The sequence below is a fragment of the Geotrypetes seraphini genome, chromosome 1 (assembly GCF_902459505.1).
Source record: "Geotrypetes seraphini chromosome 1, aGeoSer1.1, whole genome shotgun sequence".
Taxonomy (NCBI): Eukaryota; Metazoa; Chordata; class Amphibia; order Gymnophiona; family Dermophiidae; genus Geotrypetes; species Geotrypetes seraphini.
This window is the reverse complement of record NC_047084.1, coordinates 513,781,289-513,798,480: the sequence shown is the minus strand read 5'-3', so window position 1 is coordinate 513,798,480 and position 17,192 is coordinate 513,781,289. Positions and strand designations below refer to the sequence as shown.

The window sequence follows — 17,192 nt, the reverse complement described above, 5'->3', positions numbered from 1 at the left end:
GCAAACATTGGGATGTTTTAAAATATTATCCAGAATTTGTAGAGCCACCCATGTTTGCTTATAAAAGGGGTAAGAATCTAGGAGAACATTTAAAACACAATTTTAAGAGCAATGTTCAGATTGAACAGGGAGGCCACTCTGGATGCGGCACATGTTGCTATTGCCCTTATTCTTTGACCACGGAAAAAATTGATATCCCTAATATGAATGTTACATATCAATTAAAGAACAGGACTACTTTTAACTCAGCTCAAGTCATTTACGTGATTTTTTTGCCCATGTTGTAAAATCTACATAGGCCAGACTAAGAGGGCAATTAAACTTAGAATAGCAGAACACCTTAGCTGCATCCATACCGGCAAAACAGAGGCGCCCTTAGTAAACCATTGGCAGCAAGTGCATCATTTATTGAATGATCTGAAATTTTGTATAATCAGACAATTCTCGTTTAACAATAAGGGTGATATCTCTCAAATTCTCACTTACTACGAACCATTCATTTATTCATGGCAAACGGTTGCTCCCCTGCGACTTAATAAAGAAATTCAATGGTTAACACTTTATTGAAAAAAGGACATCTGTTCATCAAATTTTTTCTATGTTAAAAAGTGGATTAATGCATTTAGCGTCTCGATCTATCAGTAACACAGACAGGAGCAATCTATCATCAATGTCATTATATGTGATGTCAGTTTTTTTTGTAGCTATGAGGAATTCTTTTGGGCAGGCGGAACAGAACAACTACCTGCGTTTTTGTTTTTCATTCCTATTGGAGTCCTGAAGTTCGTATTTCAATTTAATATGTTTTGAAAGTATTAAAAGTTATGCATAATAATGGTATCATTGATCCAAATTGCTTGTTTTATTGTAGACTGAAAGTTTTCCTCCTGACGAAGCAAACGTGAAACACAGTCAGTGTTGTTGAGGAAGTATATATTGTGAAGGATTATTCAGATCATGTTGACTCTTTTGGAAGTTTGTTTTGAAGATCATAGTTGATTTGATATATTTTTTGAAGACACTTTTTTGTTGAGTACGGGGCAGAATGACTTTGAAATATTAGATTTTTCACATGGGTATCTCCCAGCAACAATGGAGCAGATTTTATGCTGTTTGAAGATCACCCGCTCGCCTGACACAGTATCATCCAAAGAACAAGGTAAATGTGATTGTTATTTCTACCAGTTTTTGAATATTTACACACAGTACAGTTTATAGGAGGCAGGTGGGTGCTATGATGTTGGATATAACACCATCTTGAAACACCATTGCCAGTGTAGATATGGTTAATTGACTGAGCACTATATTATATTAGTCAGTATTATTTTTGTATTAGAAGAATTGTAAGGATTTCGAGAGATAATCAAAACATGAATCTCCCATCAACATGGGTGCAGCTACTACTACTGTCCATTCAGTCGCGTCCGACCCTTGGACACTCTGTAGTCCAGTCCTCCTTGTTTTCAATGGCTTCTTTCAATTGCTTGATGTTCATTCCCGTGTCATTCTTGATGATATCTAGCCAACAGACCTTTGGTCTCTTCTGCTTCCTTTTACTACTGACCGTTCCAAGTAGTATCTCCTTTCCTTATCACATGTCTAAAATAGCTCAGTTTCTATCTGGTAATCTTGTCTTCCAGGAACAACTCTGGGTTTATATGATCAAGAACATCTTTGTTGGTGCAGCAAATTGTATTTCTATACTATTGCCTCCTGTGGTCTCTGATCTCTGTATTTCCTTTGAATATCTACTTATTGTATTTAGCTGAATGTCCAGCACTCTTGATTGTAAACCGCCTAGAAGTCGCAAGATTGTGGCGGTATAGAAGAATAAAGTTATTATTATTATTATTATTATTATCCTAGCTGTCCACGGAATTCGTAGAAGTCTTCTCCAGCACCACAGCTTGAAGGCGCCAATTTTTCTTCTATTTGCTTTCATGAGTGTCCATGTCTCGCAGTCATACGTCACAATTGGGAACACAATGGCAGTGATCAGTTCTTGTTTGATGGTGACAGAGATGTCCTTGCATATCCATATTTGATGCAAAAAAAAAAAAAGGAGTGGAAATGTGCTATAAAGACTGGTGGACTCCATTTATTCCATAAAAAGTCCTTTTATTCATCCAACAACTCCTTATCCTTGGGGCCATCCGGTTAAGGATAGGTAGCAGCTTGGATAGCGATAGGCTTAAGCAGGCTTCTGAAGCTGGGGATTCATAATCTAGTGCTTCATGGTCAGTTTCAGAGGGTTATGATGTGAAGAATGTCCTAAAGGGGGATTGGCCTCTGGGGCACTGAAGTTGAGGGAGTTAGATCAGACTGAGGAGGATCTGGTTGTTCCACAAAGAAAAGCTCCCAGTTCTTATGGCCCAAATGGTTATAGCTGTGGGTATATAAATAGTAAGATGCAGATTAGAGAATGACACGGTGACAAAATTCATCACCGTTCCCGTCCCCGCGGATAACTGTGGGAAATAATCCCATGTCATTTTCTAGTGTCTATTTCAACCTCAGTCCTTCTACACCAGCATTCTTCAAAGCAAAGCTTGCGGGTCAGTGGTTGTGCCCAATTATATTCTGATTCTTCCCTCTCACCTTAAAGAATGATATGAAGATGGTTTCCCGCGGAGACGGGAACGGTGATGAATTTTGTCACCGTGTCATTCTCTAACGCAGATGTTGCACGTCCCCTAGACATTTGAGCCTTACTGGGGTTCAGAAGCCTTCCATGATTTTTCTGTTCCACTGAGCTATTTTGAGGAATTGATTTTGGCAGAATAGCAAGCAAGCTCCAGACTCTGGGCTGAAGGTCTCTTATTTTATTTTTATATGCTTATATACATTATTCTTCCAAGATAATGAAATCTCCTCTTATTTTGGTTCAAGATACAACGGAAAAACTGATAATTAGGTAACAAATTTTAAAAGAATGTTTATAAATTTACCCCTTCAACCCAGTATTGGAGGAGCAAGGAAATATATCAAGAAATTACTTTTACAAATAAATAGACAACAGAAAGTAGGTGAGCAATGTTATCATTTCTATGGAGCAGAAGTTCTTGCTGGCTCAGAGGTTAAGAGAGGAGGCTCCTTATTCTAAGAATTCAAAAAAGGCAGACAACTTATCTGGATCAAAGATGATGTACTTTACACATTGATATTTAATAAATGCATTTTCAGGAGTACTGCAAACAAAATAATGCGCCTAGTTGTATCACACAAAACCTTACTAAAAAACAACAACAAAACCAAAAATTGTTGCCTCCTTTTCTGCATTGGACATGATGAAACACCTGGAAATACTTGGACTTTGTAGTTTCAAGTTCAGTCCTTACACCCCAGAAGTAGAATATGATGCCATTAGATTACACAGGTTTACAAGAATACTTGCATATATATTACCTCTGGCTGTTCCTGGGTTACTTGACTGTCTGAGAACAACTTTGAATCCTTTACTTTTAACTCTCTGTCCAATTTACCTATGGATGCTGCAAGGTCAGGAAACTCTTCAATATCCTGAAAAAAAAAAAAGCAATTAAGAAACACAAAGAAGCCATTAAGGTAAAATAACACTGCCTTTTGTAGTTTACAACCACATTCAAAGTGGTTTACATACAGGTACTTCAAGCATTTTCCCTATCTGTCCCGGTGGGCTCACAATCTATTTAATGTACCTGGGGCAGTGGAGGATTAAGTGACTTGCCAAGGATCACAGGAAGCAGTGCGGGGTTTGAACCCACAACCTTGGTGGTGTTGAGGCTGTAGCTCTAACCACTATGCCACGCATGAAAATAATCTAATTGTTAGAGGTTGCTACTGGACCAGGACAGAAACTTAACATTCAATTACCTGAACAGTGGTTATTAGTGGGCAAATAATTTGGTATATTAATTAGGTGTAATTTTGTCATAGCTAACTTAATGGAATTCTGAACATGGTAAAAATCATAAAATGTCCAGCAAGGAGTCTTAGCCCACGATTTATCAAGCTGCACTGCCAAGCAGCGTGAGCTAAATGCCGAGCCGCCCAAAAGATTAGAATGGGCAACTTGGCATTTAGTTCGTGCTGCTTGACAGTGCAGCTTAGGGGGGGGGGGGTTGTTTGGTAAGTACCAATAAAGCTGGCGATCAAAGAAACCAAAGATAGCACCAGTTGAAACGTAAATTAGGGTTAGGGACAGAAAAGATGGAGATAAAATGAAGTAAAGAAAAAAAGAAAACAATGCATTTCGTTTTAAAGACTTTTATGACCAAACTGGAAAATACAAGACGAGAACTATATATTCCAACATAAAATGTTTAGCTTTTTAAAGCTGTCTTGGCTTAGCACAACACAAACTATATTCCAAGAATAACAAATGCAAAAGCACAAATAATTCAAGAAAAGAGCACACTACTCAAAATATATTGGAGACTAGTAGATATTAGAACAGCAGCATTTCCATTACAGCATGTCAAAAGAAACCCAGGTATTCATGCCTCTGGGTCTATATGCCTGAAAACAAGATGGTGCCTGTACAGAAAGAAAATCAGACTCGGGGAATAACCAGAAGAACAGTGCAGTGCTTCCCACAGCACCGGAAAAAACATGTCCCATCTCATGTGCGCTGCTATAAACCGGCACCTGCACAATCATCTGCACATGGCCATGACAAACACCGACGAAAGAGAACCTCGGAATAAACAGGACTACTACTTCTGCACTGAAACTCAACGAGGAGAACAAGTGCGAGCATGAAATCGCACCGCTACTGCCGCGCTGTAACCAACAAGGAAACTAAGCGCATGCATGCAAAGGGAGGGAAAGTCCCGGCTCCCTCCACGGATTTCTAGTCAAAAAAACTTAGCCTCCATAAAATATCCATTCCTTAAATGTATGGTGACCAAACCCACAGTACTAAGACTCCCAAACAGAACCTGAAGTTCAAACAATAGTAAAAAATACATACATACTCACAAGCTTGTTGTTAGGGTGGTTGAAGCCAGTTAGAGCTGGATGTGCAGCACTAACAGAGCAGAATGTAGCAACTGTGGTCTCCTTTTTTAAAAATTTTTAAACAGAAAGGGGAAAGAAGAAAAAAATCGAGACCCTGTCAGACCTTCTAGCAATGGAGGGAGGGTGAGGCAGGGACCTGGGGGGGGCCCAGGTGTAACACCTAAAGCCGGCACCGTTCAGCCGGACACCCTGTCTCACTGAAGAGAAAATCTCAATAGGAGAAATAGCATTGCCAGCTCACTGAAGAGAAACCTCAACTTACTTTTCACGATCACATCAGTAGTGTTATTAAATCTTCTTTTTTTAGACTGAGACAGATACGTTCCATTTCCCAGCTATTTAATAATGATTCTTTGAAAATTCTCATCCATTCCCTTGTAATTTCTAAATTAGACTACTGTAACGCTTTATTTAACGGTATATCACAAAAAGAAATCAGACGTCTTCAGATTATTCAGAATACAGCTATCCGACTGATCACAAAAGCTAAAAAATTCGATCACATAACTCCTCTTCTTAAGGAAGCTCACTGGCTTCCAGTAGCTCACAGAATAACCTACAAACTTTGTCTGCTCACATTTAAATCTCTTCTGTTTAAAACTCCGGCTTTCATCCATAGACTATTAATTCCTTATTCTTCCAATAGAACTCTAAGATCAGACCAACAGCATTTATTAACGATTCCATCATTAAAAACAATCAATACTCGCCGTCAATATATTTTCTCAGTAACGGCCCCCCAAACTTGGAATTCTCTTCCCATCTATTTACGTGAGGAACTTAATTTAGACAAATTTAAAATTAAACTGAAAACTTTTTTATTTAACGACGCATTTGTCTTCTGATTTACAGTTTTCTTTTTAACATTTTTCAATTTCATTTACTTCTATTTCTCTTGTCTTCATATATTCAACTATTTCTATCCCATCCTTTCGTGTTTTCCTTAATTGGTTCCCCTCCTTGCTTAATTACATTGTAACTTCTTTCCCGTCCTTCCTTTTGTTCCCAGTTCGTATAGTTATTGTCTAGTCTTGTCAGTTTTTTAACTATTTTATTGTGTAATTTTATTAACATGTAAATCGCCTTGAATATTGAAAAGGCGATTAAACAAATAAATATTAAACTTGAAACTTGAAACTTGAAACTTGAGAAATAGAATGGCAGTCTCACTGAAGAGAAAATCTCAACAGGAGAAATAAATTTCCAGTCACAGCCAGAATCCAGGAGCTATTCGAATAGCGACCATTACCTGCTGGGAGATAGAGCATACTGGAGATACAGGAGGAGTGCCAGCCAATAGGACCACCTGTTAATCAGTTTCTCTATCTCCGCCTGCTGGTAGATGTGTGCTATCCCATTGGTCTCTGGATTCATCAGCTGCTGTTGCTAAGGAAGCACAAATAATTCAAGAAAAGAGCACACTACTCAAAATATATTGGAGACTAGTAGATATTAGAACAGCAGCATTTCCTTTACAGCATGTCAAAAGAAACCCAGGTATTCATGCCTCTGGGTCTACATGCCTGAAAACAAGATGGTGCCAATGAATCCATGAACTACTTTCTGCCAGAGATTTTCTGGGATTTCCAGGGCTGAAGGCCTCTTTTGACAAAGTATGTGTTAAAGCATTCCAATACAAAGAAAAACAAAAAAAGAGGCGGACTATGGTGCGCAATCCTTTTATTCACTCAAGACCCGACACGTATGTGTTTTGGCCATAAGGCCTGCCTCAGGGGTTTTATCATCAATACAGAGCACCATGTTTCCAATTACTCTCTAAACAACTGTGTGTGAGAGAACAATGCCATGTTTTACTTTGTTCTACCTTGAGGGGGTATAATCTCCTGTTTGGGTAAAGCATTTTGATATATCATGCACCATATCTAGGGATCGCAATGTGAATACAGAAGGTAAAGTTACTTACCTGTAGCAGGTGTTATCCAAGGACAGCAGGCAGATATTCTATCATGTGGGTGGCATCATCCACAGAACCTGGTATGGACAATGCAAAAGTGTACTGTTACTTTTAAAATGAAAAAAATCTCAAACTGCCCATACTACATATGAGCGAGTGCCTTTCCGCCTGCTGCTGGCTCACGGGACCATCAGTTCAGTTACAAAGCCAAGAAAATAAATATGGGAGATGGGCTGGTAATGAGACTATCTGCCTGCTGTCCTCGGATAACAACTGCTAAGTAACTTTGCTTTATTCCAGGACAAGCAGGCATCATGTTCTTATGTGTGGGACTCCCTAGCTGCAAGGCTCTTACCTCAGAGAAAAAGGCAATAAAAATTACCATGAGCTTGGCGAAAACAACAGGGTTGGAGGGAAGTTTGCTTCTAAATGGAAAATAAATTTTGTAGAACTGTTTAGCCAAACAGACTATCCCTTCTGGAATGAATGTCCAGGAAATAGTGGGATGTGAAGGTATGAATTGAGGACCAAGTGGCTGCTTTACAGATGTTCTCAACAGGAGTGGAACGTAGATGAGTTACTCAAGTTGCCATTGCTTGAACTTTATATGCAATAACATAGCCTTCACGCGTCAGCCTAGTCCGAGCATAGCAATAGGAGATACAGTTCGCTAACCATATGGAGATGGTTCTCTTGGTGACAGGAGCTTCTACTCTGTTAGGATCAAATGACAGGAAAAGTTCAGTTGAAGTCCTGTGAGGTTTGGTGTGATCAATGTAATAAGCAAAAGCATATTTACAGTCCAACATGTGGAGTGCAGCTTCACCAGGGTGAGAATGTGGTTTTGGAAAAAAAAGACGGGAAGAACTATAGATTGGTTTAAATGAAATTCTGAGACAATCTTTGGGAGGAATTTCAGATGAATTTGAAGAACTATCTTGTTATTGTAGAATCTTGTATAAAGGTGGATATGATACAAGCATTTGAAGTTCACTGACTCGACATGCAGATGTGATAGGTACAAGGAATATCACTTTCCAAATTGGATGTTTCAGAGATGAAGTCAAAAAAGGCTCAAATGAAGGCTGCATCAGAGTTGAAAGTACAATATTAAGGGTCCCAACCAACTGGAGGAGATTTAATTGGAGGCTTGGTATGGCATGAAATCAAAGATGTACAGACAATGGCTTTTTCTAGTTGAGTGTGAACAGCACTAACGCCACAGAGACGAACTCTGACTGAAGTAGTTTTAAGACCAGAGTCAGAGAGATATACAAGGTAGTCCAGGATCGATGGAAGAGGACAAGAGATTGGATCTAGTGATTTGTTATTGTACCAGACAAAAGTTAATTTGAAATGATAGCAGCACTAAGTTTTCTAGAGGCTTCAATGATGGCTGATGCTAGTGCAGATATTGCTAAAGCATTTAGCAGCTGAGAGATACCATGCTGTGAGAGCCAACAAGCATAGATTGGAATGAAGGAGAGACCCTTTGTTCTATGTTAGCAAGGTAGGAAAGATTTGAAGTGTGATGGGTTCCCAAACACTGAACTGTAGGAGGAGAGGGAACCATGGTTGTTCTTGCCACCAAGGTGCTATTAGAATCATGATGACTTGTTCTTGGTGAATTCTGAGTAGAGTTTTCCCAAGTAGAGGAACTAAAAGGAAAGCATAAAGGAGCTTGTCTTGCTAGTCGAGGAGAAAAGCATCCGACTTCACATGATTTGGAGTGTAGAGTCTCGAACAAAAGTGTAGAAATTTGTGATTGTAGGGGGAAGCAAAGAGATCCACTTCTGGGGTCCCCCAAGTCACAAAGATCTCATGTAGAGTGGTTCAGTTGAGTGACCACTCATGTGGCTGCAGGAGTCTGCTCAACTTGTCTGAAAAGATATTCTGTTTTTCTGTCAGTTAAACTGCTTTGAGGAAAATGTTGCGAGGTATCACCCAAGACCAAATTTTGATTGCTTCTTGGCAGAGGAGGTATGACCCTGGTCCACCCTATTTGTTCACGTAGTACATGGCTACTTGGTTGTCCATGCGGATGAGCACTACCTCATTGAGGAGATAATCCTGGAATGTGCATAAAGTATTGTAAATTGCTCGAAGCTTGAGAAGATTGATATGGAGAGCTCTCTCGGGAGAAGTCCAGGAGCTTTATGTATGGGAAAAATCAAGATGGGCTCCCCATCCAAACATGGAAGCATCAGTTGTCAATATCTTTTGATGTGGTGGTGCCTGGAATAGCAGTCCTTTGGAAAATTGGTCGTAGACAGCCACAATTGAAAAGACTGTTGCAGTTGCGAGGTTACTCTGATCAACTGAGATAGTAGACCAGTGGTTTGAAACCACTGGGTCGAAAGTGCCCATTGAGGCTTCCTGAGATGTAAACGGGCAAACGGAGTCACTTATACTGTAAAGGCTATGTGACCTAGAAGTCATAGTATTTGTTGTGCTGTTATGTGATGAGGTAAGGAGACTCTCTGACATATCTGAAGTAGTATAGAGTCTCTGTTGAGGCAGGTAGGCTCAAGTTTGAGTCATGTCTAAGAGGGCTCCAATTAATTCCAGAGTCTGTGTGGGTTCTAGATGTGATTTCTTGTAGTTGACTGCAAATTCCAGAAATATGAGCAGACGAACTGTTGCATTCATGGCCTGGTGAGCCTGTTGAGGTGTGGAGGCCTTGATCAACCAGTCGTCTTGGTAAGGGAACATATGAAAATGTGTGAGCGAAAGATTGAAGCCACGACAAGGCATTTTGTGAATACTCTGGGTGCCGATGCCAGTCCAAAAGGAAGCACCTCCCACTCGAAAGCAAAGATATTTCCTGTGGGTTTGGAGGATGGGTCTATGTATATAAACTTCCTTGAGGTCTAGAGAATACAGCCAATTCTCATTCTTCATTAGAGGTAATACAGTTCCCAAGGAGATCATTCAAAATTTCTCTTTCAAGTATTTGTTGAAGGCACGGAGGTCCAGAATTGGACGGAGACCTCTGATGTTTTACAGTATGAGAAAATACTTTGCTTAGAACCCTTTGCTCCTAATCTGCAAGGGAATTTCTTCTATGACACTGAGATAGAGTAGAGCTAAGAGATTCTGGTCTTTTGCTGGGAGTTGAAGAGATTCTCTTATTTGATGATTCAGGAGTCTTTTTTGTAATTGAAGGGCATAGACCAGACTCACCACTTGAAGGACCCAGCGTCGATGGTAATGGGTGAGTTGACCCCCAACAGGTAAAGTCTGAAGTGAAGGTTAAGAAACACTGGATACGCTCTCCAGAAAAAGTCAAAAAGACTGCTGTGACTTGGATTGAGAAGGCACAACAGCTTTCTGCTGCCTTTGTTGTCTGGACTGTCTTTGTGTTGTTGGTTGAGTAGATGTAGCAGGCTGGCGATATGTGTTTCAAGTAGAAATTTCTGCACTTAAAAGTGTATGACTATCTCCACATAAGATGAGATTGACGAGATTTTGAGAACAAGGTCATCATGCAGTCAGAATGAGGTTTGATTTTTTAAATGGCCTCCTCTATATGGTCTCCAAACAAATTATCTCCTATACAGGGTATGTTAGAAAGTTGGCCTTGAACACTGGCTTCCAGATCAGACACCTGCAGCAAAGCTTGTCTGCACATTGCAATGGATACTGCAGAGGCTTGAGAGGTAATCTCAAAGGTGTCAAATGTAGAACAAGCCATGTATTTCCTTGCTTCAAAGAGATCATTGACTAAATGATGGTACGAGAGAAGAAGTTCTGATGGTCATAAAGAGATATCTTTTGGGCCAGAGATTTCAGATAAAATGTCATGCAAAAATTGTAGTTTAAAATTCTGTTTGCCAGCATGGTTGCTTGGAACATTTTGCATCCAAATTTATCCAGAGTTCTACCTTCTCTCCCGGGGGGGGGGGGATTACTGGCATAAATCCTAGTACTGAATGCCTACTTCAAAGCAGACTCTATGACCAAAGACTGGTGGTGCAATTGTGGTCTATCAAAGCCAGGACAGGATTGGATTCTGTAGAGGTTATGTGGCACTACTTGGATGTTAAGAGGAGATTCCTGGTTTGTTTTTTTTAATAAGGCCTCTTTCATGAGTTTGTGGAGTGAGACCTTTAGGTAGTCTTTTAGGTCATTCTTTGTAGTCAAGTGTATCCATGTATTCTGCTTGTGGTTGTTTTTCAAATTCCATTTTTATAGGCAATGTCTGCCCCATTTGTCTGATAATCTTTGCAAAAGAAAGACTTTTTGGGGGCGACCTGTATGCGAATTTGACAGTGTACTGTAAGAATCTTATGCCAACACATCTGGACAGCTGCTGGAAGAGCAGATAGATAAATCCGAGTCATATTTCTATACACCAAATCTTGGAGATTCAGATCATAGGGAACTTTAAGAGCGATGTGATGGACTCCATTCCCTTGATGTGGATGCATGTCTTAATGATGATAATGCACACCTATGACGCACAACAGTGATGAGTGCATCTGTATCATGCATCGGTGGCTGCCAGTGTTGTACTTCGGCACTGTACACAAATGAACAGCATAATAGGGTTTTTAACCTTTAGTTGGATGTTGAATCAAACAGTAACTAAATTATTTTTTTGGTCTTTTTTCTCTTTATACCTGTATTATAATAATCAGAGTTCTTTTCCTTTTTAATTGATGTATACCGCACTGATGTTGTAATAAAGAGCGGTATATAAATACTAATAAACAAATATGTGCTTCGACATTGTGCATCTGACATGCACCGATGTCATGTATCAATAATGAACACCCATGACATGCATTGACATGTGTCAATGATGTCGGTGCTTGATGCTCCGATTGAGCAGAGGCTTGGAATGTTGAGGCACGAATTTGCACAGCGTGCTCCTGCAGCAGCCCAGCTAGTTCTTTCTGTAATAGTTCTCTGCACTGATCATGCAGTGATGGTGCCGGTATCAATACTTGCAAAGTTATCCTGGGCACAGGCTGCGTCAAGTGTTGAAGTATTTGTGACTCCAAGGCATGCTTCATAGGTGATTCAGTCTCAGTATATTGGCACTTAATAGAGTGCTTTGATGGTGAAGACTGAATGAATATAGACCTAACGGAAGAAATATATTTATGCTTTTTACCAGGCTCACCCAAGGAAGGCATCACCGGAGAAACAGATGTTTGGTGCTATGCGTCGGCATTTGAGTTTTCAGACATTATTGATGTTCCCAAAGCTGAACCAAAACTTTTCTCGAATCTCAATTTTCTGGCTTTAAGTGACCTCTTCAGAAACTTGGAGCAGTGTGCAAGAAATACTCCGGTGTTCAGGATCTAGGCATTAGACATACCAGTTGTGTGGGTCCGTACTAGAGAGTTGCGTGGGGACAGAAATCCCACCCGTCCCCGCCAAAGTCCCACCCATCCCCACCCGTCCCCGTGAGGTATCCCACCCGTCCCCGCGAGGAATCCCCTCTGTCCCCACGAGAAATCCCCTCCGTCCCCACCCGTCCCTATAAACTTCAGAAATAGTTATTTCATTTAATTATGCTACTGAATTAAAGGCTCTGGTAAAAACCCATTTACAAATAAGCAAAAAGACTTTATTAATTTGGAAATATTAATTGGGAAGAATACATACTTTGTAAATGGCTTTCTACCAGAGCCTCTAATGTTTATAAATTTTTATCAACACAACTAATATACTACTTTATCCTGAAGCAAAAAAAAAAAAAATAGAATTCTTTTCCTACCTTTGTTGCCTGGTTTCTGCTTTCCTCATGTTCTCATTCAATTCCTTCCATCCACTGTCTCTCTTTCCTCTGCGTCTTCCATTTGCTCTGTTACTGTGCCTCTCCCTTTCTCCCCCCTTCCAAATTGGTGTGGCACCCATCTTCTTCCCTCCGCTCCCACCATAGTCTGGCATCTCTGTCTTCTTCCCTACCAGCGTCTTCTCCCCACTCTCTCTTCCCCATTTCCTTTCAGCGTCCTTCTCCCCCCCATCTTCCCCATGTCCTGTCAGCGTCCTTCTCCCCCCTCTGTCTTCCCCATGTCCTTTCAGCGTCCTTCTCCACTCCCCCCCATCTTCCCCATGGCCTTTCAGCGTCCTTCTCCACTCCTTTGTCTTCCCCAGTGCTTTCAGCGTCCTTCTCCCCCCTCAGTTTTACCCATTTCCCTTAAGCGTCTTTTCCTCTCCACTCCATCTTTCCTCCCTTTCTCTCTCCCTGCCCCCTTACTTTCTTGGCGCTTCCCCGCCCGACCGACAACAGAACAGGTCCGGTCTGACAAACCTCCCTGCCCTTAACCGCGAATCTAAATTACCTTCTTACAGCTGCTGTAAGAAGGTAATTTAGATTCGCGGCTATGGGGCAGGGAGGTTTGTCGGACCGGAGCTGTTGTCGGTCGGTCGGGGAAGCGCCACAAAAGTAAGGGGACCTGGCCGGCTGTGCTGCACCCGGGGCGGCCCCCTCCCTTGGTAGCCACTCGAGCCGCGAGGCTACTCTCCTTCTCCTTACCTGCCCTGCCTGCAGCACAGAGAGCCGAACGGAAGTCTTCCCGATGTCAGCGCTGACGTCGGAGGGAGGGAGGGCTTTGTTTAAGCCCTCCCTCCCCTCCGACGTCAGCGCTGACGTCGGGAAGACTTCCGTTCGGCTCTGTGCTGCAAGCAGAGCAGGTAGAGAGAAGAGAAGCCGCGAGACTGAGTACATCCAGCCCCGCAGGAACCCCGCGACCCTCGGAGGCATCCCCATGGGATCCCCGTGACACTAGGGGGCGTCACCGCGGGATTCCCGCGACCCTAGGGGGCGTCCCCACGGGATCCCCGAGACCCGAAGGGTGAAGCCAAGGGATGCCCGCGGGATTCCCGTCGTCCCCGTTCCCGTGCAGCTCTCTAGTCCGTACCTGAAATGGTCCTTTGACATCGAGTGCATTGTTTGAGCCCACTTAAAAACTTGGACATGTTTACCTGTCGAGGATGTTTAGATCATGGGGCTATAAACAATGTAAACAAATAAATGTTATTGGTGAACTTAAGAAACAATGATACTTTTCAGTATCCAGTCATTAGGAACATTAGATACAATAGAACTTTTAACTCCACATGGGCATTTCAAGCAGCAAAACTGTGGAAAGCATTACCAACGAATATTATCCAACGATCTAATTTTAAATGTTTCAAAAAAAACCTAAAGACCTATCTATTTCAAGAATTTGTTACTAATAATTCCTAAATTTTGTAATACTTGTTTTTAATTTGTATCACCATAATTACTTATGTAAACCGCTATGAACTTCATGGAGGTATTGGTGGTATATAAATAAAGAATGTATTGTATTGTCCCACTGCATAAAAATGGGACCTGCAATACATATGGTAATAAGTGAGTACTTGAAGCAATGGAGGGTGACGTGATTTGCTCAAGGTCACAAGAAACATTAGCAGGATTTGAACCCAGGCTTTCCTGGTTCTCAGCCTGCTATTCCAACAATTAGGCTACTTCTACGTGTTCCTAAAAATTAATAACACTAATCTATCCCATCATCTTCTACTCCCTTTCAGCCTTGTGCACAAAATTACCTCTAGCTTTGGTGGATCCTGTACTACAAGATTTTCATTCTGCAGTTTCTCACTTTCAGCACCATTTGGTTTTGCTTTCTTTTTCTTTTTCCTTTTTTTCCCTTCTGCCAGTTCTTCTGCTTCTCTGGCAATATTGTGTGTTGCCACCTGAGAAAATGAACAAAACTAATTGAGTGCAAGAAGAATAGTATAGTAGAGAACCACCATCATACACAAAGAAAAATGAAAGTTATTGTAGTAGGTAGGCTCTTGAAACACTAGAGACAGGAACAAAATATCAGAGAAAGTGAACCAATACCATTCAATATGATTTTGGGCCCAACAGTACAAGCAAATGAACTGTGCTTGGCTGAGTACCATAGTGATGGATGGACTCCACATACATGGGAAATACATAAACGAAATAAGAGTAACATGGCCCATAAAATGAACAGGATGATGGCAGAGAAAATGCCAGCGTGCAAACAAATTTGGCTAAAGGCTGCAGACACAAACAGTAATGTTTTAAAAAGTGTGTGTAGAACCCATGCAGCTGCCTTATAGATATCCCTGAATGGAGATTGCTCTAGAGCAATGGGTTCTTGTATCCACTGGGTCCTCTTGGGACCACCTGGTCATTCGAGTTTTCAGGATATCCATAATAAGTATAGAGATATTTGTATGCAATGGAGAAAGTGTATGCTAATACATCTCATGCACATTCATTGTGGGTATCCTGAAAACCCGACTGGCCATGTGGTCCTGAGAACTGGGTAGAAAACCAGAGTAAAGCATGCTGCTTTCAACCCAAGTTGATGGGCATCAATGTGGCAGTTGTGAGCCTGACTGCTTGAAGGGAAAAAAAAATCCCAAATTCATTTTTTCTGAGGCCAGATTGTGTGCGTTATTAGGATTATAAGTAACCGTGGCAATTTCCTGACATCCTTTGTAGCTTGGAGATAATACAAGCACATTCTTCTGCAATCTAACCAATGGACAGCTTGATCTGATGGAGCAGAACGAGGAAGGGAAAAAAATGAGCAAGGTGAAATTCAGAAGTAATCCTGAGGTGTATAAGAAAGATGAGGCCTAATATCTGAAAGGATGAGTCTATGGTTTAGTGAGGACAATGTTGAAATCCCAAGTAGAGAATGACACGGTGACAAAATTCATCACCGTCCCCGTCCTCGCTCTATACATAAAAGAGGACATCAAAACCACCAGGATCACAGATGTCAAGTACACCGGGGAGTCCCTCTGGGTAAACCTGGCAAGAGGCAGAGAAAAATGCCTGTATCTAGGTGTGGTATACAGACCCCCAAGACAACTGGAAGACATGGACGCAGAATTAATTGAAGACATAGAGAATATCACTCTACGAGGAGAAGCTGTACTGCTAGGGGACTTCAATATGCCTGATGCAGACTGGAACTCATTTTCAGCGACAACCAGTGGTAGCAGGAGGCTCTTAACCTCCATAAAGGGAGCACGTCTCAAACAAATGGTAACGGAGCCCACTAGGGCCCAGGCGATCCTCGACCTGGTACTCACCAACGGAGAAAGCGACTCAAAGGTCTCAGTAGGAGATTCGCTAGCCTCCAGCGACCACAACATAGTATGGTTCAACCTTAGGAAAGGCTTCCCTAGGTCAAACACGAAAACAAAGGTACTCAATTTCCGGGGCACAGACTTCGCACGCATGGGAGATTTCGTCCATCAGACGCTGCAGGACCAAGCGGAGACCGATGATGTAGAAGCTAAGTGGTTAACATGAAGCAACTAGCCGCTTCATAAAATCAGTAAATAAACGACAAAGAAACAATAAACCCCAATGGTTCACCGCGGAGATCTCGCACCTCATTAAGGAGAAGAAAAAAGCGTTTCTCTCTTACAAGCGCACGGAGAAAAGAGAGGCAAAAGTAGAATATAGGACCAGGTCTACAGCGGTCAAAATGGCAGTTAGGGAGGCAAAACTTTGAGTGGAAGAAATTCTGGCAAAAAACATTAAAAAGGGGGACAAATCCTTCTTCAGGTATATTAGTGACAGAAAAAGGAACACAGGCGGAAGTTATGTGGAAGCAGATTCCGATAAAGCCGAACTACTGAATGAATACTTCTGCTCAGCCTTCACCTGAGAGGCACCGGGACACGGTCCGCAGTTGAAGGCAACACAAAGCACAGAAGACCCGTTTCAGAATTTTGAGTTCACACCAGGTGAAGTTTACAGTGAACTGGCAAGACTCAAGGTGAACAAAGCCATGGGACCAGACAATTTGCACCCAAGAGTGCTCAGAGAATTGAGCGATGTCCTGGTGAAACCGTTGGCTGAGCTATTCAATCTCTCCCTAAGTAAGGGGAAAGTTCCCCTGGACTGGAAATTAGCTAATGTCGTTCCTCTGCATAAAAAGGGTTGCAGGGCAGAGGCTGCGAATTATAGACCGGTGAGTCTCACAACAATAGTGTGCAAACTCATGGAAACACTAATTAAAAGCAAATTGGACACGATCTTGAATGAAGGGAATCTTCGGGATCCCAGTCAGCATGGATTCACCAAGGGTAGGTTCTGCCAATCCAATCTCATCAGCTTCTTTGACTGGGTAACAAGAAAGTTGGACTTGGGAGAGTCTTTAGACATCATGTACCTGGACTTCAGTAAAGCTTTTGACAGTGTCCCACACCGCAGGCTGCTAAGCAAGATGGAATCGATAGGGTTAGGAAAGACACTAACTGCATGGGTCAATGATTGGCT

The 17,192-nt window shown here is 41.7% G+C and overlaps 1 protein-coding gene across 4 annotated transcripts in view; it reads right to left on the bottom strand.

Annotated features, from left to right (window-relative positions):
* The window catches only part of SECISBP2 (SECIS binding protein 2), a 112,804-nt gene that overhangs the window by 54,034 nt on the left and 41,578 nt on the right, over positions 1 to 17,192 (bottom strand). For all 4 annotated transcript variants that reach the window (XM_033928797.1, XM_033928790.1, XM_033928774.1 and 1 more), the window contains exons 4-5: positions 14,465 to 14,611; positions 3,406 to 3,519 (exon numbers count right to left, since the gene is read on the bottom strand). In XM_033928797.1, the coding sequence (XP_033784688.1) occupies positions 3,406 to 3,519; positions 14,465 to 14,611 (261 nt within the window). The remainder of the gene's footprint in view (positions 1 to 3,405; positions 3,520 to 14,464; positions 14,612 to 17,192) is intronic.